The sequence below is a fragment of the Euwallacea fornicatus genome, chromosome 35 (assembly GCF_040115645.1).
Source record: "Euwallacea fornicatus isolate EFF26 chromosome 35, ASM4011564v1, whole genome shotgun sequence".
Lineage (NCBI taxonomy): Eukaryota > Metazoa > Arthropoda > Insecta > Coleoptera > Curculionidae > Euwallacea > Euwallacea fornicatus.
This window is the reverse complement of record NC_089575.1, coordinates 1,571,881-1,586,528: the sequence shown is the minus strand read 5'-3', so window position 1 is coordinate 1,586,528 and position 14,648 is coordinate 1,571,881. Positions and strand designations below refer to the sequence as shown.

Below are 14,648 nucleotides of genomic sequence, written 5' to 3'. Positions count from 1 at the left end.
ATTTATCTAAATATCAAAGTGAAGACTCCGGCCGGACTAATTCCACCCACTTCGTTGATCTTTATTGGAGGCACATTAATCCTTATGTGGTGCTTCTCCCACTAGCACAGTTCCTGTGTTTCCACTTGAACTGGTGATAACTGTATATTAAATTCAATAAGGTAGCAATTACTCGGTATTTGTAAAATCATTAATATTGATGGTGTTTATCTGCATTCTTTTTAGATAAAAATCGTTACTATCATTCGATATTACAGTCTTTTTGCCTGTGCTGGCACATTTGCAAGTTTCAACTTGAAATAAAGCTATGCGGCTTACTTTGCAATGTGTGATGAAATCAAATTCCGATGAGTACAAATTGGATATTTTTTTATATCTTAATATTTACACGGAGTCTTATTATAAGTTACATTAAGAAACTATTCCAGGAAAAATATACGCACTTATTTACAAGGATACAAAATATCATTAAATGCCTGTTTGAGCAAAATGAACACTAAATACAAACATATTACAATAAATACAACAGGGAGAATGTCGGTTTTCACATTAAGAGTCAATTGAAAAGCACTCGTTGAGAAAGCTCTCCAATGAATGATACAAATGGGGCCGCACAGAGCTCAGGCTATGGTCCTCGTCTGTGTAACTCTGAAAGATTAAACAAAGCTCACATCTAGGTTATTTATGTTTAATTTAGGGCTTACGAGTTGTCTGAACAAAATGTCGTTCCTCTCCAGCACTTTGGCCCACATCATGGATTGCTGGTAATGCACGTTGTCGTCGAAAGTACCATGAATGAGGAAGTAGTCTTTGCCTCGCAGACCTGCATACTTCGTCAACAGTTGAGCCTCTTCGTATCCTTGTAGGTTGTCGGTTGACCGGGGAAGCCCCATGAATCTTTCCGTGTAAATCGAGTCTTGAAGTAAAATTGAGGTATTAAGAATCAGAATGGATCATCTGATAAAATATTCAAGACTAGAGCACATGTTGAAAGTTTTATACAGGGTGGTTCACTGTTGATTCTCATCACCTCAATTATTATAAATCATCCTTCAAACATCATTTGCTTTTGTCACGTATTCTGACAATGTCTCCCCTTTATACGACCACCAATATACAATTTCTTTACCCCCTTTTTGTTCTCCTATCGATTCCCATCGTTCCGGAGTGTTCGATGGAAATAAAAAATTCCGGGACTGGGACTGTTCTATTCAATCCTACAGACGTGACAAAAAGCTGCTGGGCCCAAGAGGAAATCGCAGTTCTTACTGCAAGAATAATCTTCGAGGATCTCATGCCAGACCCGAAGAGGATTTCCGTTCAGTGCAATAAGGACATTGAGGATTTGGTGGAGTATTTCAAGGTACATTAGCTCATTTCTTGTGGAAACAAATCAATATCAATCATTATTATAGTTGGTCATAGATAATGTGCGCATCAAAGCAAATGCGAGAAAACGACACTTATTGCTGCTGGCCCTCACAGATCTACTGGGAGGTTTTCTCCATCATGCCTTCTTGCCCATGGCCAGGAAGGCGTTTTATGCAGGGGCTGTTGACTATGTTTACATGGAAAAACTGATTCAGCTGCACGAGGAGTTAAAGTGGTTTCTACGCACAAGCGGGCAGAGCTGGACTAAAGCTATGAAAGTCACTAAAGAAGTAAAGGTACCTATAATCGACATGGAAGGTTTGAGCATTCAAAAGCAAACCAACGGGTCTTGCTGCGAAAGACTAATATTCTACGAGTATGAGCCGGTAAGAACGCAGAAATGCTCAGTAAATCTTGAGAAAGGAGTTTATTTTCCGTTACCATTTTTCGACACTCGCAACAGGCCCACGGCTATAGTACTACCCTTAAAACGTTTCGCTTTAAGAAATATCGAATCCAAAAGGGCTGCTTATGTGATTATGAAGTTCTTCATTTCAGCTGAACAATGCCTCAAGGAAAAGGAAGTAAAACCGGAGATGATTCAGAATTTTCAAAACAATCTATACACATGGATTGAGGAGGATGTTATTCCAAAGCTCAAAGATGACAAGTTTTACTCGGCCTTTGGAGGGATTGTGAGGGTGCAAAATACCTTGAAGGCATTAGGAGCTAAGCGGGAAAATAAGCCGCGCGTCACTTATGAAACGGAGGAGGACCTTGGGGCCACCCCTGAGGCTGGTTGCACCTTCAGGAAACATAGGCTTCTTTTAATTACAATGCTAGTAATTATAATAGCCTGGTTCCTTATAGGCACCTGCTTTATTTGCTATCGTATGAAAAGTAACAGATTGACTTTCTCGGAAGTGCGCAAAGGCTCCGAATCCTCCTCCTCGTTTTCCTCCTCGAAATGGTCTTCAGTGCTGTCAAAACCCTCCTTAAAAACTAACCAACCTCTTTGCAAGTGTTGCGAGTCCTCCCCAAGCGAGAGATCAACTTTCGGATTTCTTTCAACGAGCGAATACGACTCGGAAAAAAGTCGCAGAAAGACCAGGCGCGGCCCCAAATCACAAAAATCTTTCTCGAAAAAGGGTTCTCTATGCGCTTGCGCTGCCACTGATGGGCCTGCGGTAATAGACACCAAAAACTCAATGAAAATATTACCATCCATTGCAGAAATATCCGAAAATTCCATTCAAAGAGAGAAAAAAGGGAGCTTCAGGAAAATTTCGTTTAGATTTAACGAGTTGAGCAGTGATGAGGACGGAGCTTGCGATCCTCCGCGAACGCAAGCGACGAATACCAAGCTGAGCCCAGCTCTCTCAGGAAAAATCGATAGTTACTCTTCAAGCACAATTGCTAAAAACGAGTCTGTTGAAGGCATCCCTTCTAGAAGTGAAGGTGATGTAACTAACGGTCGTGCAGACTGTTCCGAAGCTTTCAAATTTGAGCTTACCCAATCTACAACTCAGGAATTCACCACATCAAACATGTCCAGTGATACGCCCCTAAAGAACTCCAAGCTGAGCAACAACGCGAGCACCCGCGGCACCAGTAAACGTTTTTCTCAACAGGTAGACCCTACGAGTCAGAGAGATGCGGCGCTCATTAAACAAATTAAAGTCAGGGAGGAGCGAAGATTAAAGGATGATAGTGAGGGTGCAGAGCAAAGGACTTATTATGATTATCACTCCCCAGCTTGTCATTCCAGTATGACTGGAAGTTACGATTTGTATCACAGGAATGAGCCTAATAAGCCCTACATCTTTGGAGAAAACTTTCAGACTTCCACTAGCTCATACTTGAGTGAAGATGAGGACGAGTAGACTTAAATGTGTAATAAACAATATATGAAATGGGATTGAATAGAGTTTGAGTGAGTGTAGAGGGCGTATTGAGTTTCCATTTGGGGAGAAAAAAAGTCTTAAAAAATTGTTAGGTTGTTCTCATGAACATAAATAATGAGAATATTCGCCGTAACTATCGAAAAACTTGAAGAGTTTTGATAAATTAATTATCAATAACGTGAATCTCTACGAACGTAAAGAATTAGCATCTACACCTCGCGCTATACAATCTACACGTAGAAAACAAAACTTTCAGTTTTGATTCAAACGGCATTTATGTTTTAGTTATTATCAACTGCTGTATGCATTATTAGCGTCAGATATTAAAGGGCAAACTTAAGGAACCGTGAAAATTGATTTAATTTATAAATAACAATATAGTTGAAAACTTGTTAATTTCATTCATATCGTTCGTCGTATCGATTTTCTTGACAATTTGATGAAAAGCGTCTTTAATTGTTTTAAAGCCGCTCTAAAAAGGTCAATTTTAACACATTCAAATTGAAGCTGCACATGTTGTTCAAATCATCTTTAGCTATCACACCTATCGTTATTAGTGTCGGAATATAAAAGGTAAATTTAATGGATCGTAGAGGATGATGTAATAAAAAGCGTCTAGTTTTTTATAATGTAGTGAAGATTACCAATTTGATTCAAATCAATTTTCTTGACAATTTGGTGGAGATCTGTAATAATGATTTTAACGCCGTTCTAAGGAGACCGGGTTTAGTGCATTCAAGTTGCATTGAAGGTGCATTTATCGTCCAAATTATCAACAGCTATTATATATATTATTTTATTCTAAAACGACCACAATTTATAGCCCTTTCTTCTAGACCACAGTCGGCTTAACCTACTAAGATGCTATCGTTGAATTAATGCCTCTTTAGATTCGATATGATTAGACATATTTATTGCCACACCGATTTCTTTATAACAACCCTAATTAGGCTTTCTAACTTATTAGCGCCGTTAGTTCGCAACGAATTCAAGTACTATTGTAGATTTCTTACCATATAAAGCCCAATCTGTTACTGGGGCCACTGAAATGCCGCATTTGAGGACGTTTTCTGTATCATTAGCCAAGGCCATTCCAGCAGCATAACCCCCATAACTCCAACCCCAAATTCCCGTCTTCGAAGGATCCACGTAGGGCACATTTTGATGGATAAGCCTGTAAGTCAATTAATTAATTAAAATTCCAAAATCACGGTAATTAGATGATCTAACTTGGTAATATTCACTTGGTCGACAATTTCCACAGTCCCTAACTTCTTGTAACCAGCAAAGAGCAACTTGTTTCCTCTTAACCCTGAGCCTCTCCCATCAATTGTAGCATAAATGATGCTTCTGTTAGCTGCCAAATAGCTGCCCCAATCAATGCTGAATTTCTCAGTGACTTGATAAGTGTCTGGACCTCCATACACATTAACCAACATTGGATACTTAGTACGTCCACTCTTATCCATGTTAGGGGGAAGCTTCAAAAGCACTTTCCCTGTGAACCCATCTGCGATTTCAAACTCCAAAATTTTCTTTTCGAACAAAGTTTTTCCACTTAAAACCTCCTTCAATTCGTCGTTAGTGGTCCATTCTAATTTTTCAGTACCATCTATGCTTAAAATGGAAATATGAGGCACCTCAGGGCCGTTACATGTCACTACTAAATGGGAGGAATCAGTGCTCGCTTCCGCATTATTATAGAGGCAATTACTGGCCCCATTTTTGGATTGCAGAGAGCAGGTTAGACACGTTATCGCCTTCGTTGACGGAGAGACTGAGTAGAGGTGTTGGACCGTTGAATCATTTGGTTCGGTTGCTGTGTAAAATCTAAATGATGATAATGATCTCGTCAAGAGAGGAACTTTTAATGTATGGAAACTCACATTAGGTTGTTTTGATGGTTCCATCCAAGGATCTCGGTTACAACGTGAGTTCCCCCAGTGAGAAATTCTTCAGTAGCTCCTGCTTGGACATTGAGCACCGCCAAGTGGCGGTAAGAGCTGTCGCCCTCGTCTTTAGAGAGTAGCAAAGAGAGTTGAGCTCCGGTTTGGGAGACTTTAGGAGGCACGAAGAGCTCCACCCAGCCCGGAGACTCTGAAATGGTTTTTATCTGAAAATAGTTCAATTAGTTTCCACTAGAGGGATCAAAGCGTGCACTTACGACAGTAGGAGCGCTAATTGAGCCCGACAAATTTTGATATACGACCAACTCAGCTACGTTTTGAACCCTGTTCATCCACACAGCGACAACGGAGCTGTTGGTGGCCCACGTGACAGCTGTCAGTATGTGGTCTCTGTAAAACGGGAAAATAAGAATGCTACAGAGCTCTGAACATTTTGAATTGATTTTCTTGTGTGGTCAACTGTACAGGATGGTCCATTACCTTGTCTCAGAAACCTAAGTAGGAGGTTTAAAAGAATTTCTACCTAAAAATTATTTACTTTTTCGTTAATTTTCGTATTTCACAATTTCGAAGTTACAGGGTGGTGCACAAAACTGTAGCGCGATAATTTTGTATTGTAGAATGCCCTATATTTTGTTATGGATACTAATTCTACTTGTAACTGTAAGTATTTTTCTTAGTGTAAAATATCGAAGATTTTTAGCAGCTTTTGAGATAATTAAATTTTAAATAAAAATTAAAAAAAAAAAACATTTTTTTTTTAATTTTCAATACTTTTATATAGTATTCATGGTATCGATTAAAAGCTTTTCCAGTTAAAAACAAAGGGTCGTTCTACTAAAGTATTTTTTAAAATTTCGCGAAATTTTATACAGGGTGCGAAAAAAATATCTAAACTTTCCAGAGTTCTAATGTCTTGCACTGGATTTTCTTTTAATGAGGAACCCTAATTTTTTATGGATTTGTCTTTTAATTCATTCTCACACGATATATAATACATACAGTGTGACCCATTTGTTTTGGGGTCGGTCTGTAAAAAGATTATTCATTGTTATAATTATAGAGCTTGATAAACTGCACATTTTCATCAGAAATGGCCTTGTTGATATAAAATTCAGGGCTTACTATGGCAGTTTCTAGGAACAAAATTTTAATAAATTACATTGTGTCCTCTATCTCTACTAAAAGAAAATTAAATTAATATCTCGCAAAGAATTAAAAAAATCGTAATTGTAAACCTACACCGCGATTGTTTAGTCAGGAAGTACTGGTTTACAACACGGCTACTCGAGCAACAAAACACTGGGAGGCCTTTTGTATTACGATTTGAAAGAATATTAAATAATATATACTTGTATTGAAAAATCAGTGGCGTACCATATTTTTAAATTAAAAATATCCCATTGAATTTCCGCATGGACGCCACAGGTGTAGGTGGAAATATTATGCCTATTCCAGAACATGCACATCTATCCCGCTATAGCGTGTCGCTAATTTCATGTCCTTACCTCAAACCGTGTTTGGAATATTTAGTAAATATAAAAAAAATAAATTAAACAATCTGTACTTTTGGAAAGGAAGTGATTTCTGGCCTAACTTTATTCAATCTAAATATTTTTTTATGAGCTCCACATCATCAGAAGGTTTGCTTGTATGTTTATGAAACACTCTGTATATTATTTGAAAGTCAATTAAAAGAAGAATCCATTCTGGGGAGAAATACACAGGATGTCCCTTTAAAAAAACTCGAGTGTGAGGAACTTGGAATGTAGAAAGTTTGGCTACTTTTTTTCGCACCCTGTATTAAATTTCTGGAAAATTAAAAATGTCCTCTAGTAGAACGGCCCTTTATTTTAAACTAGACAAATTTTCGAACAACATAATCAGTACTATGTAAATTTATTCAGAATTCTAAAAAGCTTCTTTTTTTCATGTATTTTTATTTTAAATTGAGTTAACTAAAAAACAGCTAAAAAATGTAGATATTTTAAAATATCAAGAAATACTTACAGTTACAAGCAGGATTAGTATCCGGAACAAAATATAGGGTGTTCCATTTCAAATATAAATTATTTTTGTCATGCCGCGGTTTTGCGCACCACTCTGTAACTTCAAAAATTTTGAAAAATAAAATTTTACGAACACCAAATTATTTTTACATCAAACTTTTTTCTAACCCTTACGGTTTTTGAAATAATGCAGTGGACCATCTTACGTGGGCCACCCTGTATATTCAAGCCAATTCCCTCAAATTCTGCATTCACATTGCTTCTTGCTTGCTTACGACTATAATACAATGGATAATTTATTTTCGCGTGTTTCTTACTCTGATTTTAAGCTTTCCGTTGTGGATAACTGAGTGGTCTCCTCAGTGTCGATATCGTACACATAGAGACTCACTGTGGGGTTCGGAGTGCCCGCCTAAAAGGATTTCCAGTAAAACGCTAAATGTCTTATTTTCCAATATTTAAGTACTTTGGGGTATTTTACAAAATTCGCCCTAGGATATTGGAAATGCAAACTTCCAGGTACTCCATAGATGGGGACCACCATAGCTTCCACCTCGGCATCATTGAACCGTGCAAAGGCAATTTTCGAGCCATCATCCGAGAACCACAGAGCTTTATTTGAGCTGAATATCTCTTCTGCAATATTTCTTTTTTTATATAGAGAAGTTCTAGTTAAACTCTCGATGAATACCCTCATAAACCCAATCGGGCATTCCGTTGAAAACGAACTCTGTTTCACCGCTATTTGTAATTGCAATTCCGTCGGTCTCGGGATCTGATTTGTAGAAAATGTTGTTTTTATATATGTAAACTAGAGCATTTCCTAGAAAGGAATCCAGTATAATTTTTAAACGAATTAAAGGCAAGGTAAAGTCGTCATTACCGACAGGGGCCCACTCCACCAAGAAGAAGTCTTTTCCAGTTAAAGTGGAATCTGCTTGCAGTGGATGATGGTTTCCATTGCTTAGATTTATAACAGTGTAACGAGCCCTGTAACTGTGTCGATATAACTGAAATTTAAAATCAGTGTTGTGTCACATAGGTTCAGATATGGCAAGCTTGGGATATCTACCTTTTGGTAGTCGTGGGCCACTAACAAATACTGGTTATTGGCAGATATTTTAAAGTCAAATGCTGTTAAAATAATCTGGAAGAATTCGATGAATATCATAAATAGAGTAATGCATTTTAGCGACATACTCACACTTTCATTGGAATATAGAAGAACACTACTTGATCCTGCTGATAAGTCGTATAGTACCACGTCCCTATTGTCGTTTGAGTAAAGAAACTTGTTGCCTGTATGCAGAGTATAATTCATCAGGCACAACAGTTTAAGTTATCGGTAATAATGTATGATGCAAATTTCCCTCGTTTTATGGTAAATTAATTACTAGGTTTAATTACAGAAATAGGGCAGTTACCATACATAGAATGAGAAAAAAGTTTTTCTTCGGCACGTGAATATATTATATAAACGTTATATTCTATTAGGGCTAGATTTTAAAAGAGCCATATACGTGTATTGGGTAAACTAGATGATAAACATTTTTTTGCACGCAGCAGATTTAATAATATACCGAATTATTTATAGCACTTGTCCAGTGTTACCGACTGAATTGGAAATGTCCCTGATAAAGTGAAAGCAAATTCTCATGGTGTTTATGCATAGCTCAAGCGAGCTGAGGGACATTGGGCGCATATAAATTACTCTTAAGTGGCCCCCAAAGAAAGGAACAAGTCCGAGCTTTCATAAGCGGATAACTTTCTCAGACACTTCCATGTAAGAAATGTGCAATAATGGAAATTGTACCTCGCACTCTTAATAAACAATTAATTCATTCGCTAATAGAGTTATGTCTGTGCTAAATAACTCTTGACAATATGGTGACGGAATTGTGAATGGTGAAATTGGCCATCTATGTGAATATGTAGATGTCTCATAAATTCCTCGTTGCGACAGTATAAATACGACATATTTCCCTAGATCATATAGCGTGACCTGCCCTTGGACGGAATTCCATTTGGCAGACACTTTGCGTGTTTCTTGATAGAGAAAGCTATCAGCTGGAATTCGTGGTAATTTTATTCATACTATCGGTAGAACGAATCTTGCTGTTGAGGATCACTCGTAGAGCTCTTTGTAATCAATACGTGCTCGTCTAAGGCTCCAACAACAATAAAATAACGAATAAGACAATAATAATGCGAGTTGGTGCATTACCACGCTAATTTTTACCTTCCAATAACCTTGACTAGAACGTTAAATCATTAAACTGTTACTGCCGACCCACTCTAAATGCACGTTCTTACCTGACACCCAAGTTCCATTGAAACTTTTAGGATTGTATCTGTAACTCAGGAAGTCTTCCAGATTGATCGTCTGTGCGGCTTGTTCTTGCACCTCCACCGACTTGGTTAATATTACTATGGCAGCGATTACTAGGGCTAGGACTGAAACTCCGACAACAGAGGCCATGATCCATATCCGCTTTCTCTTCTTGCTCCTGGTGAGCAGCAGGTCCTGAAACCGCAAATCAGACACTAATTGCTCCTGATAACAAAGCATTAGACCGTGAAATTAGGTCAAAGTTACGTATGTATTCTGATTTTGCCTATAATATGTACGTGCTGATTACTGATTATGTATTCCTTCATGCAAATTATTCTATTTTAAAATGCATTGGTTACGCGGCTCCATCAGAGGTATATGAATATTGGTAATTATTTCCTGCAATATACATCCAAATGCGGCTGACTTTGCATTTGTAATGCTCAAGACTATTTGCATATATTGATAAGAACTTAATGTCTTGGGAAGCATTTGAAATCTGATCTTAAAAATTCCCGCTAGGGCATGTTCAAACCAGCACGCATGTATTTATGAAATTTACAAAACCTTTTCACAGTCTGTAGTTAGATATTATCGTCCTTTTCAGCCGTTATAAAAGCCCCTATAATTTACGATAAACGTTGCAAGGAAGTCATGTTAAAGCCAGGTTTTAAAATTTTATTGGCCGAGTTTAAAGAACGTGTTTAACTATGGTTATTGCGGGTTATTAATTAATTTTTGTTGTTCAAATTAACAGAAATTGGGTATTTGTTGCGAAAAGTTTTCGAAATTCAGATAATGCTATACCGTTGATATGTAGGTACCGTTTTGGTTCACGGTTCATTCACCATATTGTTACGTAAGTATAGTTTCTTTTTGACTTTTTTTATTGCATCATCTTCAGACCCATTTCGCCTACATATATTTTTTACTTAATTAACAATAGTTTCGTAAATAGCTATTGCTCATTCCTAATGTATGGGTAATAAGAATAGAGGGAATATCTAAACCTTTATATGTGTACCCACTCACTGCGTTTATTTCACCACTGTAGCTGCAATCTCCATACACCAACAAACGCCACGATATTATTGAACAAATCAGTACGTGTGCACAAATTTTGGTAAACAGAAGACAACAATTTATGTGGACAGAGCCGGCCTTTTATCATTGTCCGGTTCTAGTTGGGGAAGTTGCAAAACCAGTTCTGGATATTATAGATCAATGATCAGAATGATGCTGTTGTTTCATATACTACTGCCGGCTTACGGAGCATTTCTTCTCAAAAATAGGAATTCTAAAACTAGGTCAGCAGGAAAGAATTTAAATGGTAAATTTACAGGGCCGTAAAAGTTTACATAATAAATCTTCGGTTTTCTTGAAAATAAGGTGAAGTCGAAGTTATTTAATGCGTGGCATTTCCTTGGCAATTTGGTGGCAAAACAGTTTATACAGTTTTTTCTATAAAAATATACAGCTTTTAACCCAACCAAATGTCTACATATATGAATTTTTCCTAAAATTTTGGAAAAAACCCGGAAAATAAATCCTTTCTTCTCTAGAGAAACCATAAAATTTCTCATGAGACATTTCACGCCGAGGATGTGTGGTGGATTGGAAAATGCGCCCGGTTAACCTGAACCTTAATCCGACTCTGATATGGGTTCCTTTTTGAAAAACATCCGTCACAGAAAGAAAAATACAGAACAGGTGGAAAAGAATATATGCATACAAATGTGGTACCTGTTCTTGGTCAAGGCAGTTTACTGACATTAAATCTGGGAACACGTTTTAAATAAATTGTTCAATTACCGCACTACAATAGTAAGTAAATAGATCAAGAGACGTGTAAATTAATATGAAACGAGTTCAAATCTGGGAAACCGGATGTGTAATAGCGGCATATGGAAAATAGGAATATCAGTTATTTCTGTGTTCAGGGGCAGTTCTATGTATTTTTTATTTATTAAGAGCGAAAAAATTCTTACTAGAAATTGATTATTTATTGAATGCAGCATGAGTTATTTCTTTCTCGCCTTTTAAAAATAAAATTAATTTCAATTATTGAGGCCATTGTGAATTCAATTTAGCTCCTGGCTGAAGGATACAGAGAAATGTAATTGGCCCTTTATGTGCAGGAATTGTGGAGACGTTATTAAATTTAAAAACAGGCCTTATTATAAGTCTCTTAAATATACTTTAAATTGTTTATTATAAACTAAATACGAACAAAATGGTTCTTACGACTGTAAAAATAACGAAGAATTTTCGCTATCTGCTTATGAGGTGTGATGACACCCACCCACACACATCAAATTAAGAAAGTGGGTTGGAGGTATAAAGGTACGTAATTTACTGATTGATGAGAAACTGGGATGGGCCTGTATTGAGTTTCAGTTGATTGCCTCGCATTAAGGGCTGGACGGTAAGGAATAAAGCGTAATATAAGTGCATAGAAAAATTTGCAGCAATTATGGTTTTTCTTGACAATGTGGTGAAAGAAAATTCAATAATGGTGTTAAACCTTAAAATAATATTGCAGTTCAGTGAGAGCTTTTCACGGTCTCTTTTCTCTAAATACCAACACAATAAAAATGCATATTGGACGGAAGTCGAAAAACCAACTTGGCACTGTCAGAGGCGTCACTTTGTCATAGTTTATCGTCCTATACCGTGACCAGGAAAATTAGTCCTAATCGTTTGTAAGCCGGAAAATAGGTTTAAATTCCCATGAAAGTGTAAAAAGTATACCAAATCCAGTCGATCGATTGTTGTCCCCTTTAGGGCAGGATGATGGTAGGTAATATGAAACTTTCGTATTTACCAAAAATACATATGTAAATCTGGACTCATTCTCAGCCAGTAAATGCATGTAACTCTAAGTAATTGCTTAATAAATTTGTCATGAACTGTTGATAAGGATTGTACGTTAAAATTTCGATTATTTGCATGAGAAATACGCCTTGTTCAGATGCGTATAAATAAACGCTACCGAACGTAAGGCCTTGTTATTTACTTTGAATTAAGCGTAATTTATAAGTTAGACGAATTAAATTAATTAATTACTCTAGAGAACTCATTTGTTACTTACTTTCTACGTAATATTTGTTTCGATTTATTGTCATTACATGCATTTTTATATCAACAAGGATCGAGGTACCATCAGGGGAAGAACGTTTCGACTCTCGATTGAATTTGATGCTTCTATTAGAAATCCCCCAATTAGCCTTCTTTAACGCACAATGAAATATTATCTGTTTTACATGGTGTTATAGAATAAATCTGTCACCTCCTTACTGCAAGCTCCTGTGAACGAAGTAGGAACAAAAGTTCATATGAACGTGGGTCCGTTTTCGCTCCCTATTTGAAATACAGGGTGATAAAAAAATCACTTTTTTTCCTAATATATTAACGTAAAATAGGTATAGAGACAAATCTTTTTCTTCGTTTCAAATGTTCAAGGTCACATCACTAGGGACATCACTGGTGTGACCCATTTATGTTCTCCAATTTGTAGAAAAATATTTAATGTCAAAACGGATCTATTAAGAAAAAATTTAAAAAATAATAATATTTCATCGCCCGGTATTTCAGGCAAGACGTAAAAACGGCCCCGTGCTCGTATAAGCTTTATTTTTTATTTTGGTCAAAAAAACCTACAGTAAGCAGTTGGCAGACTTGTTCTGAAACACCCTGTATATGGAATGTGCTATACATCGAGCTTGCAATAGCTGAAACTATTTCACTATTTTTAACATCTCTTATTCAAGCAATATATTAACAGAGAACAGGTTTCCTATTGCTCAACTATAATTATCTCCATTTAACACTACAACAAACAAATAACAATAATTTTCTAATTGAATACATTGGCTCCTGCACACGCACACACAATTTTTTAATACCTGATTGCTGTGTGCCATTTCCATAGAGGAACTGCCGTTGGTAACCACTGTGGTGGTGCCGTTGCCTTCAGTCATATTAAAGAAAAAAAAAAAACAAAACTAAATCCAAAACATCATCAGCGCGAATGTTACCGCGAACAAGGCGAAATCTCGCGCAGTCCACCACGGTCAGTCCTGCGAGACGAACTGAAAAGCAGCAGCAACTGCGTGTCCGCGAAATGGGAAGGTTGCAGAGGTATGGGAAAATAAGTTTAAAGTCTGCTTTCCATCGAGGTCTTATGCTGTTAAGATAAGAAATATCTGTGTCATTTTATAGAAGTATTATAATAATTCAAATGATATCGATTGTTTTAATGAGCGTTCTATTAAAGCCAAATCTTTTAAATCCTGAGATCAGTAAATATTATATGAATTTTATTTTGAGATACTTATATCTATAAATCTTGCGAATATACAATAACGTCTGGGATTCATTGAATAGAAAGAGCAACTCCATGAAGCCTGCAAATTTTTGACAATATGGTGACGTTAATATTCTACAACAGAGCACGACAACATTTCAATGAGATGAATTTGTAGTTTTGTAAAAGAATAACTGAATATTTATTTTTCAAATTATTACCGACATAACAACAGTTGGTTCAGTTCATATAAATCCCTATTAATCTAGTAAAAGAACAACTAAGCTCTGATAATAAACGTATGTAACAACCTAATTTTTATTATGCTTTTATTTCGAGTTGGATTGATAATTTACAGTGCGAATTAAATACATATCTATGGAATGTCAACATACAAAATAATTTAAATCTTTAAACAAGATTGATAATGCCAATAAAATCCATCATTAGCTGCCCTAAAAATCACGTTCTACTTACGCTGACGTTGAAGACTAACATCCTGCTAGATCCAGTGCACTTATCCTGTCTGAAAAGCTCACAAAAACCCTCACTGGTTAATTTAGAATATTTGTAATCGCCATAGTTTCTGTCTTTGCTCATATTACGGTAACGAAACGTCCTTTTACTTTTCGCGTTTGCCGACTAACGATCTATCAAAGCTGATGCCCATTATTCGAATGTAATGATTGTTTTAAGCGATTTCATAACTTTCTCTGCTAAACTCGGGTTGCACTTTACCATTCTGCTTGTTTTAACTGCAAGAATTGTGTTTTTGCGCTAAATAGCAATTTACTGTGGTATTAGAGCTTTACATGTAAA

The 14,648-nt window shown here is 36.6% G+C and overlaps 2 protein-coding genes across 5 annotated transcripts; one reads left to right on the top strand and one right to left on the bottom strand.

Annotated features, from left to right (window-relative positions):
- Nucleotides 1-352: 352 nt before the first annotated feature.
- Nucleotides 353-14,468, bottom strand: LOC136348725 (venom dipeptidyl peptidase 4-like). Of its 4 annotated transcripts, none has more exons than XM_066299825.1 (14): nucleotides 14,307-14,468; nucleotides 9,505-9,715; nucleotides 8,396-8,490; nucleotides 8,264-8,338; nucleotides 8,075-8,201; nucleotides 7,883-8,014; nucleotides 7,658-7,827; nucleotides 7,509-7,603; nucleotides 5,440-5,572; nucleotides 5,162-5,388; nucleotides 4,506-5,105; nucleotides 4,289-4,449; nucleotides 705-916; nucleotides 353-648 (listed from the first exon to the last, which is right to left on the bottom strand). In XM_066299825.1, the coding sequence occupies exons 1-14, from the start codon at nucleotides 14,427-14,429 to the stop codon at nucleotides 550-552; spliced, it is 2,460 nt and encodes an 819-aa protein (XP_066155922.1). In that variant the 5' UTR covers nucleotides 14,430-14,468; the 3' UTR covers nucleotides 353-549. The 4 variants fall into 4 exon arrangements, with proteins under 4 accessions (XP_066155922.1, XP_066155923.1, XP_066155924.1 ...); XM_066299826.1 differs by lacking the exon at nucleotides 14,307-14,468 and adding an exon at nucleotides 13,429-13,680; XM_066299827.1 differs by lacking the exon at nucleotides 14,307-14,468 and adding an exon at nucleotides 10,556-10,700.
- On the top strand, nucleotides 923-3,614 carry LOC136348726 (uncharacterized). The gene is made up of 2 exons (XM_066299829.1): nucleotides 923-1,363; nucleotides 1,416-3,614. The coding sequence occupies exons 1-2, from the start codon at nucleotides 1,088-1,090 to the stop codon at nucleotides 3,252-3,254; spliced, it is 2,115 nt and encodes a 704-aa protein (XP_066155926.1). The 5' UTR covers nucleotides 923-1,087; the 3' UTR covers nucleotides 3,255-3,614.
- Nucleotides 14,469-14,648: the final 180 nt, after the last annotated feature.

Bases quoted from the DNA above. Each gene is read 5' to 3' on its own strand.
- LOC136348725 (XM_066299825.1), bottom strand. From the start codon at position 14,429: ATGAGCAAAGACAGAAACTATGGCGATTACAAATATTCTAAATTAACC. The intron at 5,389-5,439 runs GTAAGTGCACGC...AACTATTTTCAG, and splicing joins CAATTAGCGCTCCTACTGTC to ATAAAAACCATTTCAGAGTC. The intron at 4,450-4,505 runs GTTAGATCATCT...ATTGACTTACAG, and splicing joins GACCAAGTGAATATTACCAA to GCTTATCCATCAAAATGTGC.
- LOC136348726 (XM_066299829.1), top strand. From the start codon at position 1,088: ATGTCTCCCCTTTATACGACCACCAATATACAATTTCTTTACCCCCTT. The intron at 1,364-1,415 runs GTACATTAGCTC...TCATTATTATAG, and splicing joins ATTTGGTGGAGTATTTCAAG to TTGGTCATAGATAATGTGCG.